This window comes from Phyllostomus hastatus, unplaced genomic scaffold (assembly GCF_019186645.2).
Source record: "Phyllostomus hastatus isolate PE091 unplaced genomic scaffold, TTU_PhHast_1.1 phas_scaffold_46, whole genome shotgun sequence".
In the NCBI taxonomy this organism is placed as follows: domain Eukaryota; kingdom Metazoa; phylum Chordata; class Mammalia; order Chiroptera; family Phyllostomidae; genus Phyllostomus; species Phyllostomus hastatus.
In genome coordinates this window covers 22,374,575-22,397,782 of record NW_025334032.1, presented here as the reverse complement: position 1 = coordinate 22,397,782, position 23,208 = coordinate 22,374,575, and the positions used below count along the sequence as shown (strand labels likewise).

General features: G+C 36.9%; 1 protein-coding gene across 2 annotated transcripts in view; it reads right to left on the bottom strand.

The window, feature by feature from the left end:
- The window catches only part of ZMAT4 (zinc finger matrin-type 4), a 316,551-nt gene that overhangs the window by 131,245 nt on the left and 162,098 nt on the right, over positions 1–23,208 (bottom strand). For both annotated transcript variants that reach the window (XM_045821472.1, XM_045821471.1), the window contains one exon: positions 2,644–2,800. In XM_045821472.1, coding sequence (XP_045677428.1) covers positions 2,644–2,800 — 157 coding nt within the window. The remainder of the gene's footprint in view (positions 1–2,643; positions 2,801–23,208) is intronic.

Here is a 23,208-nt window from a genome sequence, read left to right as displayed (position 1 = left end):
GAACCTCAGGACTGCAGCCAGGGCCTCCGACCACCTGCCAGACATTCCTAATGCCAGTACACTGCTTATGTCTCTGCAGGGTCTCTGTACCCAGACTCTCCATTGCTAGGTTTCACTCTTCCATCAAACCCTCAAACCTTCATCCTGTGCCACACGCCCCTAGTCCTACCCTCTGCTTACATTTTCACTAATGACTCACCTCCCCCTGGCAGGATGTATTGCTGCTGCCTTTGCTCCCTGCCAGCAGCCCAGTAGACACTAAGCCAAGCCCAGGGACCAATTTCACTTCTCAGATGCTTCAATTCTGTATGATGTTCCCACTTTTCAAGATTTTTTTTCTGTTCACAGCAACTTTAGAGAAGAACAGATGAGAGGATGAGCACTACAGAGCAGGGATGCGCAGCCTGGGAACCCTGGGCTAGTTGGCAAAGGGAGATGCTAGCACCAGGACATGAGAATCTGTTTCCCCCAGTCCCAAACATGACTGGTGCTACTTCCCCCTCCTCACCACCATTCCCTCCTTGCCTGCCCATCATCCTAGCTTCTGTCACAGTGAGGACTGGGCCAGTTCTGTGGACACCGAGGCAAAGTCACTAAATAAAGATTTCAGTTTAAGTGCCTTTGATTTTTCCTTTGGAATATATAAATTACACCCAAGTTATATTTACAGCTCTGAGGGTATTTGAATTCAGGAAAACAAACCAGTACTTGGAGATCTTGAGGATGTATTTAAATTGACAAAGAACTATTTTTGCTGTGTGGTGATTTTTTTACAGAAATAACAACTCTCCGTTTGCTAATTAAGATGATAAACAAAGGTACAACTCCTCTTCCATCACTACCTCTGAGGTTAAATTTAACAGCAATCCTCTGCTTAGGCAGAGAGAACAAATGGGCTAGTTGCTCGTTCATGGAAAACAGGTAAATTTTCCAGTGCCTGTTTCTCTGAGGTGTCTATTTTAAGAGATTTGAAGGGGAGTAGGTTACAAGGTGAGTATCCAACCTTTTAAAGAGTAAGAATCAGGAGTTTCAACTATGTGGCTGCCTATCAAATACTCATACAGAGTGTGCCCCCAAATAAGCTGGGCTTGTCACTGGATTTCATGTTTCACAATCCTATCCTACCCGTGAATGTCAAAGCCACACTTGCAAAAACAATAGTCTTTAGTTGGACTAAGTAGAAAAATATAGTGAAAAGATCCCTTGCTATTCTCAAAGTAAAAGAAGGTCTTTCTCTTAAGAAAAACACTGCTGAGGATAAAAGCCAAGTATTGTTTTAGACATTCTCCAATTTCCAAAATACCATTTAAAAAAGAATTACACCCACGATTTATTCACAGTTCATTAGACAGCAAGATAAAATGAATTGCTAAATTTTAATTGCACTGAAAAAGTAGACATCATGATATACACCCCCAACTTCTTCACCTAGTCTAATTCACATCTTCACCGTAATGTAAACCTTGTCCAATTAGCCTACCTTGATTAAATTAAAGCAGTATACATTTTTTTTTTAGTTTTGTGATTCGATAGGCTTCTGAAGAATGTCTTCAGTTAAGCAATTAGAAGGCCAAATGTTATCAGTATGTAAGCTTTTTATTGTGAAAGTTCATAGGGTGAGTCACAGGATTCCCTATGAAGATGACAGGAATTTCATCTCGTAAAACGATGGAATATTGTCATTTGTTACATGATGGACCTTATATGCTAATTGACTAAGTCAGATAAAAAAGAAAAGGCCCATATGACTTTACTCACATGTGGAATATAAAACCAAAAGGAAACAAAAAAAACACAACAGACTCATAGACGCAGACGAGAGATGAGTGGTCACTGGATGGGGAGGGGGTGCGGAGAGGGGCGGGGAGAGGGGCGGGGAGAAGGCGAACCGGGCAAAAGAGTCGAATGTGTGCGAAAGGTGGGAACCAGACTTGTGGTGGTGGGCCCCTGAGACTCATGCGGTGTTATAGCCAATGCTGCCTCGATTGATAACAAATCCTAATGGATTACTAACTTTACCACAGACACTATTTAGCAGCTGAAAATAAGGGCTTTAAAATTAATATTTAAAACACATTCATATTCACACTTTCTTATTCTAAATAGAAAATTTCTTTAAAAATTTTTAAAGTTTGCAGACTAACTCCATTGTCTGCCAACAAAAGTGTTTTTAATAACCCCAGTTTTGCTCTCCCCACTGCCACCACAGACGACACCGTGCTCCCCACAGGCCTGGGCAGGGAATGCACCCATTACACACAGTACGCTCTCCGCCACCCACACTGGTTGCAGACTGACGCTAGGGAAGCACAGCGTTCTTTGCATGATAGACAATCTCTTACATAATATACAATCCATATGACAGACTGCATCTTGCAGAAGGTAAACACCTTTCAGAAGTTGCGTGCTGCAAAATTACTGATCCGAAGGAGCCGGGTTGAAAAGGAGTACCTGCTATGGGACTTAAGGGTACATGACAGTGAGGTCTGCGGGGCTCCCTGCTCTCCCCCTTTTTGGTTTGGAGGGACATCTGCCATTAGGCTCTGATCCTGGCAGCCACCTCTGAAGTGGGAGCAGGATTAACCGGACAGGCCCGCTGCTCCGACTTCAGCGTCTCCCCGCGGTTGCTGTTCATACACATACCTGTGGCCTTCAGTGGAGTTTTCTCTCCTAGCAACAGTTTTAACCTTTTGGCATGGATTTTGCCTTGATAGTGGGAGTCGGCCACCACCGCCGAGGTAAAGGACATGTTACAGAGCGTGCAGCACTTGTTCTTGTCGACCATGTCGGCATCACTGCCCTGCCGGGGGAGAAAAAAAGGTGACATTAGAGAGAACCCCAGGTTCTGAGAGTTCTGTATTCCCATTCCCATCTGTTGCAAGTGGGACTGATCACAGGCCTGCTTATTGAAATGTCTAATTTCTATTCTGCAATCTCTTCTTTACTTCGTGATAATCATCAAAACCTACTCAGTAGTTGACTTTCAGCCCACATGTACTCAGTGGCTGCTGTGCCAGCCACTGCGGATGAATACAGGACCGACATGCAGATGTGAGTTACCAGAAGGAAGGAAAGCAGGGCCCCGCAGTTAGGCAAAAACACATTGTGTCTGGCACCGTGAGGAAAACACTCTCTAATTGCACTCGTTATTCTCATTAAAGCAGGTAAAATATCAGAGTTCAGATGGCCTGAATTATTTAGCAGAAATTATCATTTGACATTCAGCTCTGCCTTTGACGAATTTTAGCCTCACCAGGCAATATGGCTACGTGTTCAAAAACACTGTTTTTAAGATTTACTCAAGGACTTGAATATTTTCCATTATTAACTCATGTATCTCTCATAAAACTCTGACGGTCATGCTGGCTGAATTTTCTATGTGAACTTGTGTAATTATTCTCTTCTTCAGGAAGGTGATTAGTGAAACGCTACACACACACACACACACACACAAACACTTAAATCCAACTTGATTTTTATTCTTTTGAAAGACCTGATAAAAATGAATCATGATTCAGAAAAAATAAGTCCTTTGTCAGACCATGTGACCTGACTATTTTGCACATAGATCATCAATCACCGATATTATGCAAGGGGAAGATTAATCCATTGGCTGCCCTCCTGCCTAGGTGGAAATAGAGGATAATGTGGACTCTCAGATGAGGAGTTAATCTGTTCCTTAATGGAACAGCAATAGCAAAGCATCCCTTTGTTAGAGCAAGCCCTGGATGAGTATCTTGCCTTCTCTTATTTCTAGCAAGCCCAGAGAGTACAATTTAAAATGGCATGGGGAGAAGAATTAAGGTGGGAATAAATGGTGAAAGGGAATGATTCTGTGCGTTTTTCTGCATAATAATAGTATGTCCGGACTGCTAGAGAGAGTGTTGTCTTGCAAATTACGTGGCTGTTAGAAAGCTAACTCTTTTTTCCTTAAGGCATTAGTCTGGAACTTCTCTGACCATTAGACTTAGTCCTTGGGAGGAGTAGTGTGTGTGTGTGTGTGTGTGTGTGTGTGTCCATGTGTGTGTGTGTGCATGCATTGTGTGTGTTCAGCCCCTACACTGGCCTGTAGTTCAAGGGAGGAGAGGGAGAGAGAGACCTCAAAAAGAAATCTGAGTTATTTGGAATTACAAAGCCCCACCTACTGCAATTTATTCTTTTAACCTTAGAATGTGAAAACCTTAGAGTTTCCCCCCTTTATTATAGTTACTGAGTGAGATGTGAGGAAGTATACTGGTAGGGGTTGGGGATCAGGGAGAGAAAACAAACCCTGTGGAGAGAGAAGGGGGTCCCCGAAAGTCCTCTCCTGGAGGGGGACTAGCATTAGGGCAGGACACCTGGCTAGTCACCGAGGCTGTGCCCACTGGGTGTGCTGTAGCTGAAACTTTAAAGCCAAGATGTTTTGGTTTTCCCTTCAGCTTAAAAATAAAAATAAAAAAAGCTATAAATACTTGTGCACCCCTGCGTGGTCTATGGTAGAGATTGACTGAACCAGGCAGGAAAGGGGAGAGTTGGCCTCTCTACCTACCTGGCCAGCCGAAGACTAGGTCATGCCACATACCCCATGGAGTGGGTAGAGCTCAGGAATACCAGAAAATGACCAACTGGGGTGTTACTACGGGTTCAAGACCAATGAATGAGGTGTTGATAGCCCAAGAAGGATGAAAGACCCAAACTGGCACTTTCCCTACTATGTTAGAAGATATCAGTGCTACATGTTTAAAAAAAAAAGGAAAGGAAGAAAAGTTAAGATGAAAGTGGTTGCTTTAATTACAAATTTTTCACTTATTTCTGTATGATATGCATCAGGTAAGTAATTATTCTTAAAATTAGGCACAAGACCATCAGCCAAACCTTCACCTACAACCTACACCTACATAGAATTTGCACATCCCTCCTGCTACTTCCATGGAAAGTGCCAGGAAAGCCTGACCTTGGGAAGCAGTCCTTCTCCCACAGCTCTAACAGGTAGATATTTCTAAAGAAGGGCTGGAAACCCAGAAACAGGGGCTGGTATCATTACATGACCGGTACTCAGAACTGGTTTACAGGGAAAAGAACTGCCCTTGATGTGGATAACGATCGGTGGATTTCTGTCATTCATTCATTCAACACATTTTTAAGAACTTATTGAATGTTAGATTCTTGGTTAGATAAATATGGCACTGCTCCCTATTTTCAATGACATTGAGACCTGGAAAACTGGAGAAGTCAGACAAAAAATAAAAATAAAAGTATTATGATCAAGGAAATAGAGTCTTCTCTTTGGTTCACATCCTTTCAATTGTAAGGTAAAAGACAATTAACATAAGTCTGTTTGTGTGGATTTTTATCTTCAAGCCTTTCTCGTGCCTGGAATGCCTTTCCTCATCACTTCTTGTCTAATCCAGTCTTTTCAGAATCTATCTCCATGGGTCAGTTTAGTCATCACTTCCTTGAAGTGAAGATTTTTCTGACCCCTCTATTGTCCTGCAGAAGTGAGCATTCACCTTAGTTAGGGTCTTCTCTGTCCTGTACATACTTCTTTTACCATAGAACACTAATTATTGCATTAATTTGTTTTCATATTTGTTTCCCTCACAAGCCTATAAAATTATTTTAAGATCAGGGAAGTCATGTCATTGATTTTGAAGCCCCAGCATCTAGCACAATGCTTGCCACACAAGGGGACCTTTAGTTGTCTACTGAATGAATGGAGCTTTGGGTTGTTTTGTGAGGTTAATTACTTTAATGAAACAAAAGCCAACAATGAAAACAGTTAATGCAAGGAGGTCTAGTTGTTACCCAGAATCTTTCAGACTGACAGGAAAGTGGCCAGAAAAAGAGCCAGAGGTATCAACAACTTATAAACTAACTTGAAGGTTTAAGTAGGAAAAAATTTCCCAAAAATTATGTTAGTTTCATCATAGTTTTAATATAGATTCCTATATTTCTGCTCTCCTGGGCAATTTCATTCACATCATCATATAGAAGGATCAAAGAATGATAGAAGAGGAGAACCAATTATTATGGAAGTAAATATAATGGAATGCAGTTATGCCACAGTTGTAGACAAGGGACCAGGAAAGTTTCGGTTCCTGGCAACAGAAGGTCCACGACACCCCGAGAAGTTAGGCAGCCATTGAGGTCAGTAGGACATGCTTCGGGGATATTTTACTAAAGGAACTAGTGTAACTCACTTGATACAATTGAAAATGCCACCACCTCTGACTACTTTAACAACAGTGGTGAAAAACAACTACCTAGAAAAAAAATGTCAATATTAATCAAGTGCCTGCAAAGAGGTAGAATTTAATTGCATATTCTTGGCTATGAAAATCTCCAATTAATGGCTCCTTGCAACTACAGATCATATAATCTATATTGGAGTCTCCCACTGTATCCAGAGCCATGTTGATAGATTGCCCAGGGTAGAACTCCATAAAGTTTGATGAACTGACTTCAATGAATACATTTAAACTTTCTGGCTTAAAGAATTAAGAATGGCCCCAAGATATCAAGTAAATGAAGAGAAAAACTAAGATTGTGTTAAAATATGGACCTCAAACTGGAGGTAATAATTGTCAGACTTTTCCAGTGAGATGTTTGCATTCCTGGGAAAAAAATTGTGGAGTATCCTGTCTGCTTAGTCAAAGCATTTCACAAAGGTAAGAAGTTTTCAGAATTTAATCTCAATGGAAAACCCTAAATGACTCTGGCCAGAAATCTAATCCCAAGAGGCCTTTCTCTTTAAGATTGTTTTTTTACTTAACTCAGATAATTGCCTTCATTCTCTTATACTTTATAGGCCAGCAATTTTTCAACCAGGATGCTATGACACACTGGCATACCACAAGAATTTTTAAAGCATGCATATCTGACTATTTAGTCAGGGGCACTGACCCCTTTATCCTTAGTTTGTCCAAAAAAAAAAGTGACAACAGCTAATAGAGTAATAGCCTTCAGATATGAATGTCCTGTCTTGAACCATAAATATATAGGTCATAGAGCTGCATCTTATTGGTCATGTCATACCATAAGGTTGCATCTAATTGGTTAATTCTTGATATTAGAAATCCTTATGTGTAAGCATAGATACCTGATTTTAAATTTACTTTGGATCAATAAGGGTAGATAATTACTATTATAATTTATTTGGTAAATCAATCAAAATTAAACCTATTTTTTGTCAGATCAGCAAAAAGTATACTTTTGGTGTGTCACAAAATTTTAGTAGTTTATATGTGCCATGAGATTAAAAAGGTTAAAAATTGCTGCTTTAGGTAAATATCAAAAGCCTTAGAGAAAGCCTATTACTTCCAGAATTTCAGAATGAGTAGTCCTTTGAAACTGCTTCCTATCAAACAACTATAACTAGTAAAAATTATTTCTTAAAGAATTAACTCTCTATCCTAAGAGCAAACAGCAAATTAAAAAATATTTAAGAAAATATACTAAATTTAAGTAAGAATTTCAGCTACAAATCTCTGCCTCCCTATCAACCACCAAACTCAACATAATGGAAGTTCAGCTTTGTGTGGTGGGGTCAAGAAAAGAGGGTTTCCTCATCCATCAGCTCCCAGTAAGGAGTATCAGGAATGTAAGGTCACCTAAATTAATCATGTTCCCTTAATTTGCAAGATGCAAAAGCCAAATTCCTAGTAATATAGCCATGGGATCAGGTACACTCTACTTCTACCCACCCTCACTTATAGAACAGAAGCTCTGTTCCAAGCACAGCAGGCCAAGAATATTTGAACTCTGATTTCCCTTCTCCAGCACACATGCTTATCTGTCCATGCCAGGACAGGTAAGCTGAGAAGACCGGAAGCCACCACCTCTGCCCATCTAATAATGCAGGACTTTCATTCTGAGGGAAGCAAGCCACTCTCCCTGTCCCCAGCTCTGGAGCACCAACTTGAAGCTTTTTTCAACAAGAACGGATAGGGAAGAGCAAGTACATGAGAACAGAGAGCTCGTAAACTCTCCCCAAAGGAATGACTTTATCTGAAATAGAGTGTGGATAAGTTTAAGTCCAGGGGTAGTCTAAAAAACAATGGAAAATCAACTAAGACAAAAATGATAGCTCCATTAAAGCAATAACCTAAACCATAGGCCAGCTAGTTTACCAGAGATGACCAGGGAAAAAGACAGCTAAGGACAGCCTTTTTAGAGTCAGAACAAACTTCAAAGACTTGTCTCAAAAACTAACAGTACAAAAAGATGTGAATTTAATTGAATCAGGCTGTGGAGTATTTATATCCTAGAACACTGACAAAAACAATAGAGCAATCATCTAGCAATTGGTAGAACCTAAATGCTAGATATGATTCTAGTGGAGGCAGGCAGTTTCACAGGGGGAGATCAGAGAAATAGATAGTCAAAGGGAGTCTTCCAAAGCCACTGTCACCCCACAGTGACTATGCACATTCCTAAGGCTGCTCCTCTAAGCAATGATATTGGTGGCTGCATATTGTGAAGGAAATATACATTATTAAAACAGTCTGGACAAGACATTGGACAAAGAGATAAGCAAACAACAACAAAAACAAGCCCCAAGGATGAGGGAATCAGCATATTGCTACAATATATTACCTAAATATTCAATTTCAACAATAGCAACAAACTCACAAAATATGCAAAAAATAAAATAAAGAAATGAAAAGTGTAATCCATACACAGAAAGGAAGGGGGCAGATGTTAGATTTAACTGGCAAAGACTTCAAAGCAACATCAAAGACTTCAAGCAATAACAAATGTGTTTGAAGAATGAAAGGAAATCATGATTTAAAATGTAATGGAATATATAATGCCAATATATTATCAAATAAAGAATATCAATAAAGAAAATTATTGAATTAAAATTCTGGAGTTAAAAATACAATACTTCAAATAAAAATTCACTAGAGATTGCTCAGCAGTAGAATTGAGCTTACAGAAAAAAATAGAATTAATAAACTGAAGATAGATTGATAGAGACTATGTAATTCAAAGAAGAGATAGGGGAAAAATGATGAAAATTAAAGTCTCAAAGAAATGTGGGGCACTGATAAGAACACTAATATATGCATAAAAGGAGAGTACCAAAAGTGAACAGGAAGAGAATGGAGCACAAAACAATATTCAAAGAAACAATGACTTAAACTTTCCCAAATTTTAAGAAAACATTCATCCACTCACTCAAGAACTTTAACAAAATTCAAGTAGTTTTGTTAAAAACTCAAAATGATTCACACCCAGATACATCGCAGTTGAAACAATGACAACCAAAAACAAAAGGAAAATTTTGAAGCAGTAGGGAAAAACAAGTCATTACATACAAGGAAACCACAAAATGATTAACAGCTGACTTCTCATTGGAAACAATGGAGGCCAGAAGTCAGTGGGATGACATATCCAAAGTGCTGGGGGAAAAAATATGTCAACCAAGAATCTTAGAGCCAGCCATCCTATCTCTCAAAAATAAATGAAATAAACACATTCAGAGATTTTTTTTAACTGAGAGAAACTGTTACTAGCAGATCCATCTTACCAGAACTACTAAAGAAATCTCTGCAGACTGAAAGCAAGTGACATCAGACAATAATTTGAATTTCATGAAAAAAATAAATTTAAAAAATGCACCATAAAAATAATTATGTAATTATAAAAAGTAGAATATATGCGTATATGCATATATCTTCCTTCTTCCCCTAACTAATTTACAAAGTAGAAGTATAAAATCACATGTATGCATTTGTATATTTTGGCCAATAATGTATAGAAAATATACATAAAAATATAATGTATTTGACAATAACAGCACCAGGGAAGTAGGTGAGAGTGAAGCTTTACTTGAGTAAGAAAATGACACTGAATTCTAATTCAAATTCACAAGAAAAAAAATGATGAGAAACCACAAAGGGTAAATAAGAAGGTTAATATACTAAAACATATAACTGGTATTATTTATTTTCTCAGCTTCTTTAAAAGACAAAATTATGTAACAATTACTATAACAATAACAATAACAATATATTGTTGAATTGTAATGTGCAGATGAAAATGTGTAACAATATTAGCACAAAAGGGGAAGAGAAAAGATAACTGTTCAAGAATAACATTTCTATGCCTTAAATTAAGCTCAATTAAATCTTAAGTAGATTTTGATAAGTTCAGAAGTATATGATAAGCCTCGGAATAACCACTAAATAAATAATTTAAAGTAACATAAAAATTCACTAAAGAAATTAAAATGTTGCAATTCAAAATATTCTCTTAATTCAAAAGAAAGTTGTAAAGGGGAATTGAGGGAAAAATACATAATTCATTTATAAAATAAAAGTAAAATGGTAGACACAATTCTAACTATAGGAATAATAGCATTAAATGTGGAAGTATTATACAATGTAATCAAAATAGAGGTGGTAAGACTGGATTTAAAAAATGACCAACCTATATGTTGTGTGAGGAGACACACTTTAGATTCAATGATACATATGGGTGAAAGTGAAAGGATGAAAACATATATCAGGCAAACAGTATCCACAAGAAAGCTGTAGCACCTATACTAATATCAAATAAAATAACACATTAAAACTAAAATTATTGCTAAAGGTAAAGAGGGATGCTTCATTATGATTAAAGTGCCAAGTCCTCAGGAAAATATAATAATTATAACAATTATATACACACATGCATATAATTACATCATTACAAAACATATTAAGCAAAAAGTGACAGAATGAAAAGGAGAACTAGATAATTCTATAGATGCCTACTAGATCTAGTTAAGTCATTTTTTTTTCAATTTTCTCATTAATCTATGGCATAATTGTTCTATTCATTATTGAAAGAGCAGTATCAAAGTCTCCAACTATTATTATTGAAAATTACCCAATTTTTTAAAAAATGAGCAAAGGATATGAATAGACATTTCTGCAAAAAAGATATACAAATGGCCAATAACAGTATGAAAAAAATGCTAGACATCGCTAGCAATGAGGAAAATACAAATGAAATCACAACAAGCTACCACATCATAACCAGTAGGGTTGCTAGAATAAAAAAGATGAGTAATAAAAGTATTACAAAGATGTGGAGAATAGGGAACTCTCATATACTATGAAATTACAATGGCACAAACACATTGGAAAACTGTCTGGCAGCTCCTCAAAACTTTAAACATACAGTTACCATATGACCTAGCAATTCCACTTCTAGGAAAAGTCAATATTCATTATTCACTCACGTGAATTTACCTACTTGCAAATATTTGTTATAACCCCAAATCAATACTTGTGGCATATTTTTGGCCATTTATTGATATGTGCAAAGTGGCAAAAAATTTGAGTCACCTGACACTCCCAGTACCTTCTGAGGTTGAACAAGGCTATGGTCCACCTTCTAGTTTCGCCCTTCGGAATATAAACAGTGCTCTTTTCATGGTCTACTAAGTGCCACATTTTCTGCATTTTTGTTTTTTGTTGGTGATTTGGCTGCTGAAAATGCCTCCCAGGGGTAATGCTGAGCTGCTGTTTAGTGTTCTGAAGCACAAGAAGATTGTGATGTACTTTACAAAGGAAATACATGTGTTAAATAAGCTTCATTCAGGCATGAGAAATAATAATGTTGGCTGTGAGTTCAATGTTAATCAACTGACAATACTATACATCTAGAATAAGGAAGAGGAAATTCCTGGTATGTCTGTGAGACCACTCCAGATAGTGCTAAAGACATCTACAGCCCATGATGAAATCATGGAAAAGTGGTGAAATTTGTGGATTCATGAAGTAATGAATAATAGAAAATGCATAATGCATTGTTATGAGGCTAAAAGCCAATGAAATTCACCATATTACCCAGAGTCAGCAAAATGTTAAACCCTTTTCAGCTAGTATTTCATTATAAAGAAATACTACATGTAATCAATTATTTGTAAGAAATACATATTAAATAAGACATCTTTAAATGGGAACACACATAAAACAAGGTTATGCACTGATCGGTTGGCAAGAGTCTTGTAACCAGAAGCTTGCATTTGGTTACATAGTCTGGTATTTGATTTTGAATGGCTCAGTTTTTGCTAATTGGCAACTTTATAGAACATAACTAACATGAAAATGATAATCAAATGTACATTTCATTTGAGATAAATAAAAATACATGTTCACATAAAAACTTGTACTTAAATATTCATAGCAGTATACCTCATAATAGCCCAGAAGTGAAAACAACCTATATGTCCTTATTTTATTTACCTAAAGAATAGGTAAATGTAGGTATGTCCACATTTTATTTACCTGAAGATAGGTAAATGACCTCTCATCAGAAATAAAAAATAATAATAAGTACTGATAAATGCCACAACACAAAGAACTTTGAAAGCATTAGTACTAAGTGAAAGAATCCAATCATGAAAGGCCATATATCATATGATTCCATTTATATGAAATTTTTACAATAGAAAAACCTATAAAAACAGAAGTAGATTAGTGATTTTCTAGGAGTAGGGGCATGGGAAGGGGGAAGTCAGGGAAAATGAGGAGCAACTCATCCCAATGGAATGGGTACAGGGTTTCTTTTTAGTGATCATAAAGTTTATTATGGTGATGGTTAACACAATCCTGAATAAACTAAAACCCTAAATTGGACATTTTAAATATATAAATAGTATGATATACTGAGTATATCTCAATAAAGCTGTTATAGAAAAAGTCTAAGAGATGAATTTAAATTATTTCAAAACCCCAATGAAATAATGAAATTTGAAGCATAAGTTTTCTTTTCTTTTCTGGTTATCTTCTACTTGGAAGTGAAACTCTTTCAGAAAGGGAAAAATAGTGAGAATTATTTTGTTTATGTGTGCTCCCTTATAGTATACAGAATTCCTCTGAGCCCTGGCTGGACATCCTTGGAATTCTGATCACTGGCTAAAGACATTTCTTGGTTATGCTGGAACTCTAAGTGCAGCTACTACTGAACTACACCTAACAGTAAGAGCTATCTGACATGCCCTGCGAGAGACAGAAATAACTACCTCTTAGCACATACCTTATAGTAAGATTAAGTGTTCAATTAATGCAACTATTTCTAGTGTCATGCATGCTCTTAGAGCCTGGTACTCAATTTTGAAAAGACACAGCAAGCAAGAAAAATTCTCCTCTCCCACTACGGTGGGACCAGAAGACCTAAAAGACATGCTTCCTGACTGACTGCAGGGTCCTAGGCAATCTTGCCCCCCACTGTCCTCTTTCATGTATCCTGTTGCACTCCATCCAGGTCATGATCTTCTCCCCCCTTCCAGCCTATTCAAATCACAATCAGAAGTCAAAGTTCATTTCATCCAGGAGTCCTTCAAGGACTTTTGTGAACTTCATCCATATCTTTGCTGCTGACCTCTCCCAGTCTTTAACATTTGTGCCATAGTTCAGGTTAGATCTTGTCCTTTAATTGTTTTATTAGCATTTTTTAGGACTATCTCTCTAAAAACACCATGGAGGCAACAACTTTAATAATCATCCTCCCTACCCCTCACCCCCAATCTCCAGTGCCTGCTATGGATCTAGATATACAGAAGAGGCTTGATAAACATGAAATAAATAGTTGCTAAATGAATGACTTGAAGCAGACATCCACTAACCAATTTTAACTCAGTCACATAAGTCTTTTCCACATAAAATAATCTCTCCCCTGCTTTCTTACCAACATTATTGCTTTGTTTCAGAAATGGACAGTTGGCATCAGGTCCATATCGAACACTGAAATGAAGATAGTGGCAACGTCATGTTATTGGGTGAATTTGCCCACATAGGAAGGATGTGTCCCACTGGCTAGGATGTCCCACAGAGAAGCTGATGTGTCTGTGTCTACAGAGTCGACATTCAAATTGGCATGGGCCTTGTGCTCCACTGTTAAGTAGAGAGATGTATACCCTGTTACTTGGATAGACCATCCAAGTAACCATCCAAATGGAGAGTGGACAAAAACTCTCCATTTCCATAGTATGAAGAAAATGGGTATTTGGACAATAAAGACAAGAGGGAAGGAAGATGCCTATTCAGGAGGGTGTAGAATTCTCAGTGTGCCTTTGGTATTTGGAAGGCTTGGTTTGTGTTTCAGTCACTAAAGAAATATTTAAAGACCTATGGTAATAGTACTCACAAGACCCCCAAAACCAGAAATTAGCCAGAGCTCCCAAGAGAAGACAAATACATAAGTTAGATAAGCCCCATTAACAAAAAGAAGTAGCTAACAAAGATGTCAACATGTCACAAATAAATAGATGTGCCAGAGAGAAAAAGAGTGGTACAAGAGGCAGATAGGAAGAGAGAGAGAGAAAATGTTGAAAAGCTCAGAAAAATCTCAAAAACTACAAAATGAAAAGTTTTATTTCCTGTTTGAAACATCGCTTTAAGATTGGATTGGGATGAGGCAGTCTTAAAATCAGAATGAGATCAGTGCCAGATTTTTCTTCAGAGCAGCTCTGTTTGCTGTCGTCGTCCACAGTCTCAGACTCCACAGCATCAGCACAGCTGCCGTGGTCTGATTGTCCTACGGGCCAAACACCGCATTAGGTGCCTGTGTGCTTCACCACATTCAGCTTTCACAATAATCCCAAAATAGTATTCACTCGTCCTTCCTGTTCCCCATCCCATGGATTCAATTCATCACCAAATTCTGTCACCTTGTCCTCCAATTACATCCCCAAACTGTCTACTCCTCTTTACTTCTCAGTCCACTTTTATATTCGTTTCCCATCACTTGTGTTCAGAGGCCTGAGTTCCTCTCCATTGCATGCCCCTCTTTTACATTCTTCATACTCATTTCACATTCTAAAAGTTTATGGTTTAGATATTTAAATTTACTTAGTTATTAGTCTCTGACTGCTAAATTATTCAGTATTGTATCCTGAGTATCTAGAAGAGCACTGTTCTGTAGTGTACAGCACAAGCCAAAAATACAGCCACATATACATTCTCTAATAGCCATATTTTTTAAAAAAAAATAAAAAGAACCTGTGGAATTAATTTTTAAAAACATATTTTATTAGCCCTCTATCTCCAAAGTATTTTCCCTTAAACATGTGTTCAACCTAAACATTATTAATGGGTACTTTACATTCCTTTTCTCAGACTGAGACTTTGAAATCTGATAGATGTTTTACACTGACAGCACCTATCAATCCAGATTATCTATGTTTCAAGTGCTCACTGACTCCATGTGGCGAGTGGCTGCTGGGCTGGACAGTACGGTTCCAGTAATTATTAAACAGTAGTTGAATTAAAAATGAATAAAGAAGTCAATGAGTAAATACATGAATAAATCCCCATTTTTACAGGTCAGGAAAAATGACGCCCAGAGTGGTTGGGTAATTTCTCCAATGTGTCATATGTTTACAATGTGGAGCTGGTTTTTGAATCCTGGCCTAGCTAAATTCAAGGTGGTTCTGTTTCCATTACACAGCAGTGGCACCTTAGGTCAGTCGTCTCATCAAAAAACTTTCAAGGGTTCTTTACTATCTAAAAATAAATTCCTTACCATGACAGTTAAAGTCTGCTAAAATCTCTCAACACACTTTTCTGGCCTTTTCCCCACCATTGCTGTTCATATATAATATGCTCTAAGAAAACTGATATTTTCAAGGTCAGGAACACCAAGGAGCCTGCCAAGAGATTTCTCTGCTCTAAATTTCTCTGACCCCCCTCTCCTGGCTGCTTGCCCTTGTCTGATGCTGCAGGTGAATGGAGATTCAGTCCGTAGGTGTCATATCTGTATCGGGTTGGAAAGCAGTAGTCGCCCCCACTAGATGAGGCTCCTTTCATATCCATGTTTCTGTCTCTGCCCTAGCACAGTGCTTCAAGTCACACAGTAGCTTAAAAGATTCTTGAATGAGTATACAAAGGAAAAAATGATTTGATGGATGAACTTTCCCTATTCTCCAACTATATGGAGTATATTCCTATGTCTTTGTTCACATGGCTCCTTCCAACTAGAATTGTCTCAGTCTCTCTATTTGCAAGGGTCACTCAAATGCCATCACCCTCAGCAAGTCCCCCCCAATACTCCCCACCACGGAGATCTCATTCCGAATCCTTCATGCCCACAGAACTTCACTTAGGCCTCTCCCTACACACTTAACACCATTTAGCATATATCTTATTATAGTTAATGAAAGTTTAGCTCCTTGAGCTAAAAATGTATCATTCTTGGCCCCCAACATAGTGTTTAGTGTGCTGTGGTATTAAAGAACACAGAATATTAAATTAAAGAGAAGCAGATTCGGAGCCAAAAGATGCCGGTGTAAGCCCTGGCTTTAAATGTAGAGGATATCACTTATCTTTATTGAAGCTGAAACTTCTTCCCTTTTATTTGAGAAATAAAATTTGTACTGGTCATCTATTTATGAGATAAAAGTCAGGATAACAGAATGCAATAAACTAAAACATGCTTTGCAATCTGCAAAGTACTATGCAAAGTTTATTTATGTATATTGAAATTAACTAAAGAATGGATGCATATTATCTTATTTTATCTTCTTTATAGAGCTTTCTTATACCTGATATTTTCTCTCTTATTTACAAGTATACATGTTTAAGGTCTTCCACCATTATTATATATGCTTTCTGAGGGCAAGAACTCTGGTTTATTTATAGCTATATCCTCAGTGTCTATAGGAGGACCTGCCATAGGCCATTTAATAAATATTTGTGCTGATTGGTTAAAAATATATATACACATGAAATAAAATGATGATTCTGAGAATATGTTGGCAGTAGTGATATAGTTTGTAAATTTCTCTAGCTCCCTAAATAAAAGCAGAACTAGATAGCCAGACCAAAAACCCACACGTAACATTTATAACAAAACTAGGTGACAAGGTATTTCCAGGAATCTCGAAGTGAAAGTGAATGAAAATAAACCAGTGAGAGTAATAAGACCTGCATGGCATCTGCATCTGTTCAAGGAAATAAAGGCAAACAACAGGGCACCCGTTGGACCTCAGAGCCGCAGAACCCCCAATTACCAAGAAGCACTCATGACAAAGTGTGGCAGATCCTTGTAAGAACAGCAATTGAAATTAAGATGGCTTGCCTTACCCCAAGAGGAGGGCTTGTCCCATCCTCACAGCAGATGAGTACGAGGGGCCTACATAAGGTCTGAGGGGCAATTACAGTTCACAATATGACCCACCACATCTTCCTTCCAGGAAACTGCTCCATATTAAAGAGAAACAGCTGAGGATAGAATCAAAATTGATCAGAACAAGGATAATGGAGACACAGAAGACAGAAGGTTCAGACAAACATCAGAAAGGGAGAAAGAGCCAGCAAATTTCAGTGAACAAGCCATTATAAATGTTTTTAAACAGTATGCTTATACATGTGCATGGCAAAAATTTAAAAAGAAAGGAAATCTGTTAAGTTAGAAAAGCAACCTTGAGAATACCTCCTTCTAAAGGTTTGAGACAACTAACTACATTATAATAAGCAAGAGAAAAATGTCAAAGCCAAATGCTATAAAAAGTTGTTTAAAAGCAGCAAAATAAAATGCTTATAGACAATGGACACATATTAGAAATAAATGCTTTCAAAACAGAAACCCATTTCAAAGCAAACTAAGGAACTTTAAGAACATGATATATGAAAAAACATGAAAATGACAAAATTCATAAATTAGTTGTGAGAACTACAAAAATAACTACTAGAAATAAGGAATAAATCACCTCAGAAACAAAGACTAAGCTAGAAGAGAAGATAAATATATGTAATGAATAATTCTCTAAGAGAAATAGGAAGTAAAAGAAAAATATTTAAAATTCCTAAAGAAGCAAAGAGATACAAAGAAATTCAATAGTAAGTGACAAATAGAAGAAAAACAAAGATGATGTAGTAAATGAATAACAAGGGACCTTAAAGCAGAAAGTCAAAGAGTGAGAAGAATGTAAATACACTGGTATTTCCTAAAATTAAATTAAAGAAAGTATACATTGAAAGAGAAAACTCTGAATGTTGATGCAAAACAAATTACACTAAAATATTTTTAGTAAAATCAATGAACTTCAGAGTAACATTTTTAAAAAGTATCTGAACCTTTAAGAAAATGACTTATTTATAAGGAAAACAAAATCAAATCATCATCAGACTTTTCAACTCCAATGTTTTACTCCAAACACAAATGGAGTACCATATTGTACATTCTCAAGAAAAAACAACAGGAGCCTGACATTTTATATCCAGCAAAAGTGACACAAATATAAATGGCCCAAAGTGATATAGGCAAGAATTCAGGCAAAGAATTATCTTTGTTCTCATGAACCTTTCCTGTTGTTATCTACTGGAATATAAGACTCAAATAATCAAAATGACTAAAGAGACATCATATAAGAATTAGAGGTAGCATGACATATACAGCAACTCACAGAATTAAAGTAACTGGAAGTTCGTAAGGAGAAAGTATAGTTACATAATGGCTGTATTCTCAGATAATGTAGATATAGTATAATTATTTTAAAATGGGAAGAATATGTATTATAGAACATATTTTATTTATTAGTTAATGTATTAGTGGCATAGTATTATCATTGTTATTGGCAGGATGTTTATCTGTGTAATATTCCATAAATAAATGAGTATTTATGGAATACTCTAATTTTGTCACTTCCTGTGTCTGTGAGAATTAAGATACTCAATGTGGAAAAAGCTTAAACAGAAGAATACAGGAAAGGAAATACAGAACTCTGTTATCTTGACTGAATTGAAAAATAATTAGTATTCATTTCTGAGGTAATATATAAACCTATATTTCTTAGCTCTATCCACTGAAGAGAACTAAAAACAATTACAAACTCAATAAAACTAGCACTCAGAAACCTTAACAATCTTGAAATAACATTCCCACTAAAAGAAACAATCTCCTGTGGGAGGGGAGGGGGAAGGCTGATTCCAGAAGTATATAAGGCGGGAACATCTCGCCATACTAGAAAACGAGAAAGCTGTCAAAGACTCCACGGTCACAGCACAAGGACTCAGAGACAAACTTGAATAGGCTTCTACCGACAAAAGATGGGGCGTGCTGAACTTCAAAAGGGGTAGTAATTGTGATTGACCAAAACCCATCAAATACATTAAATTCATTCATTCACAAGTGCATCTCTTAAAAGCCTAGTTGGTCACGTTTGCAGAGTTAATAATGAACCAATTCCTTAACCGAAAAAATTGGTAAATAAAAGGAAAGAATGAAGGAATTTTTCTGCCTTTTCTAAAAGAACTGCAGCACAGAATACCAAATAGGAAATGAGGAACTATGCTTGTTCAAAATTATTTCAATGCATCAATGGAAAATAAATATTTCAACCTCCAATGAATTACTGGTTTGAGGCACTGAGCATCAGTGGCAGCTAACATTACAAAAAGAGAAACCCTCAGACATCATATGCCTTTGGATAAAATAACTGAGCACCATTTACGGTCTGGCCAAATGCACCAATCCCAAATCCTATCAAATCTCTGGATCCATCTGCCAAATGGCAACGAATAGAAAGAACACAGAAAAGTATTGAATGGGACCAGAAATACACAACCAGCAAAACCTATGCTTTAGAAAACTCTAAAGGTCAAATGGCCCCAAGTTCTTATACTGCTATATTGCAAAGAAAAAAAGAAATCTGCAGATTCAAATAGATGAAAAAATACATTGTTTTTTTTTTAAAAATCAATCAAGGCTAAACTATGGTCATTGGGGAGGCTCACTTTGTCATAAAACTATACAAAACCCAAGAAAATGGTTCTGGAAAAGGCAGGATAGTGGTTACTTCTGGAGACACAAAGAGGGTCGGGGCAGGGATGGAGCAAATGATGGAGCTCCTAACATGACTTGCAAAGATCTACCTCCCAACCCGGGTTGAGGTTGCAGGACTCTTTGCCTTGGAATTCATTCAGTGACACACCTACTTTTTTTTAATGCTATACCTGTGTTTTATTTTCTAATAAAAGGTTTTAAAAAAGATTAATTCCTATTTAAAATGCCCCTGGCTAGGAGCCCTAAGTGTCTCTAAAATGTTAATGAAGGCCAAAAAGGATGAAAAGCACACTAAAAATTAATTTGATAGACCGCCTGATGCCGGAAGTTAAAGTAAATTTCTACCTGCTATAAAAGGGAAGGAATTCAATTGAGGTAAGCCCTTGAAGTAGAATAATAATAGAATTTCCCTTATAGTGTAATAGTGAGAATTAAATAAATTTATACGTGGAAAGTACTTAGAATGGTGCCTTACCTAGAGGAAGAACAATACTGAGAATAGGCTATTGTTTTTATTATATACTTACCCAGGACTGTTCCTCATAAAAGAGAGACCCTTGAAACAAAACAAAACAAAACAAAACAAAACAAAATAAACAGACACTGTTTATGTCACACTGCCCTTCCCCCAGACCAGACATGTAAAAAAACAAACAAAAAAAAACTGAACAGCTACCCTTTATCATACGGTTTAGGAACCGATAAAACACCAATTGCTTGCCATTTTTCTGTATCCATTCTTTGACATTCATTTCTACTTGTCATCTGGGCAGGGGAATGCAATTGGTATGTTGTGCACTGGTGAATGCAGCTTCCCATCTCAGGAGCAAAAACAAAGGGCTACAGGGGCAGACACACGGAAAGCTGCAGTGGCTCAGCACCCTGGGAACCACAGCTTTAATGCCAGGTATTGACTCCTGATGTTGGAAAACCAGGCAGCAAGGGTAGGGAAAGATGCTGCCAGAGAAACAACAGAGCTTTACTGTAAAACTGACGAACTTGCAGGAACTGGGAACGGGTCAGGAGCTGTGCACCTCAAGCCACATCTAATAATAGTGCTCATAAAGGGATAGAGAATTAGCCAAACACCAAGACAAGTCATAGCTTTTCAAATTTATTTACAAATGTGATGCAAGTGTAATCACTGGAAGCTGGGACAGGAGAGTTTCTAAATATCCTGTGCAAGAAAAAACACACAGTAAATAGCTGAGATAATTTTGAAAATAAAAAATGAGAAGGGCTTTAGCCTAATTTGAGAAAATATCATAAAACTCTAATTTTTAAAGTGGGTTTCTGCTACAGAAAGGTGCAAGTTAATAAAACAAAATGAGAGCAAAAGCAGTCAAATAATACCTTCAAATTAGTATGTAATAAATGAAAACTCCAAGTTGATGAGGAAAATGACATTATTTAATAAGTGGAATTGGAAGACTGAATAAAAATTTGGGGAAAACAATAAAGCCATAAAATAACTAGAACATAGAAATACTTATATAACCTTAAGATGGGTTAATCTTTTTAAGTATAATATTAAAAAGCAATTCAATACAGAAAATATTGTATATTCCATTCCATAAACCCTATATTCTGTATCAAAAAATACCATGACATTTAAAATCAAGTGGCAAAGAAAAATGACCATATTTTTAAATGCTTACCTATATAAAGAGCATTTGCAAAATGCTAAAAGAAAGCTAATCATCCTGCCCCAATTTTAGTAGAGAACATAAACTAAAAACATATAGAAAAAATACACATGTTTAATAAAAATATGAAAATATCTGTCTTACAGTAATCTAAACATAAAATTTTAATGTGTTTTTTTACTCATAAAATTGGAAACTTTTGGAAAAATATCTAGTATGATCAAAGGTGAAGAGGAATGAGCATTCCAAATCACTGCTGTGAGAAAGATATAGCCCTTCTGGAGAGTGATTTGAGAATGCATATTAGAAACCTTACAGACACATCCTCACTGACCCAGAAATTGTATTTCTAAAAATGTATCCTATAAAAAATATCAGAGATTTGGGTAAATACATACACAGTTATTTGCTCAGGTTGATTACATCACCTGAGCAAAATAAATACATACTGAAAATAACAGGATAGTACTTGAACAAACTGTGGTGCATTAGCTATTAAAATAATGTGTAATAAAATGTGGTATTTTTATATATTGGTGTAATAAAAAAACACAGTTGTTAAGTGAAAACAGAGCTACTAAAATCATGGTAGACAATATTAATGGACAGGGAATACAATTCCTGATGCTAAGTTCATTCATTTGGTACTTTTAAACAGGTATTTGTGGAGTATCAGCTGTGCACTGGGGACATGCAAGGAACAGTCCAGGTGACAACCCCTGTCACAGAGTTTATGTCATACTTGAAGAAGCTGATAATACTTAAGATATGTAAAAGATATATTTATCATAATTGCTAAGAAGGAGAAAAAATAAAAGGGGAAAATGAAGCTTTGGGGAAGAAAGTGTGTGAAATTTTAAAATGATCCAAAAACCCTCCTTGTAGAAGGGACTTTGGAATAAAGGCTTGAAGAACCGGCGCTGCAGCATTCTGGTGGAGGAGCACTTTAAGTATAGGGAACAGTGATTAGAAAGGCCTGAGCCTGAGGGTGACCCACGTGTTCACGGATTAGCAAGAGGACCTGAGCAGCAGGTCAGGGAGGCTGCCAATCCTGCAGGACCTGGTAGGTCACTGTGAAGACATTGGCTTTTATGCTGAATGAGATGCAAAGCGTCTACAGGCAACAACTGGCATGGACCACATGCAAAAAAAATTTGCATATGTATGCATGGATTTTATTTATTCATGTGTACATATGGGAAGAAAGAAGAGTAAAAACAAAAACTAGAAAGGCATGGCTCTAATTTAAAAGATTATGTGTACATTTACATAAAACTTTTTCTTTGTCTTATATAAATTGTGTAAACACTCCATATTTACTATATGTTCCTTTTTATTTAAAAAAAACAAAGTTTGAAAAGTATCTTAAAATATTTTAAATATTTTAAAAAGAATGAGCAAATCTCTATTCCCATCATTTTGGAGGTTGACAGTTAAAAAGAGAGAGAGATCATACATTGACAGATGAGATTCCCTTTCAGCTCTTTGCAGATCTCAGGGATGTGTCTCTGAAGTAGAGTCACCAGCATGACCCACCTCAGTGACCTGGGTTCACTGTCCACCAGGTTCCCCTGTGGTCAGTTTCTGTACCTACGCAGACTCCCAAACAAGCGGCAAGACCAGCAACACCGTGAACAGACAAGTCATGACCGGAAACTGCCCAGGCCACAGGCTGTGGCATGCCTTCTGACCAAATCTTCAAATGTCTGTGGCTTTATGTCTTTACTGTCCAAATGCCACCTCCAGACCTCAACTGTCTACAGAGAAATGAGCAGAAACAGACACTATTTACTCCAATTCCCAT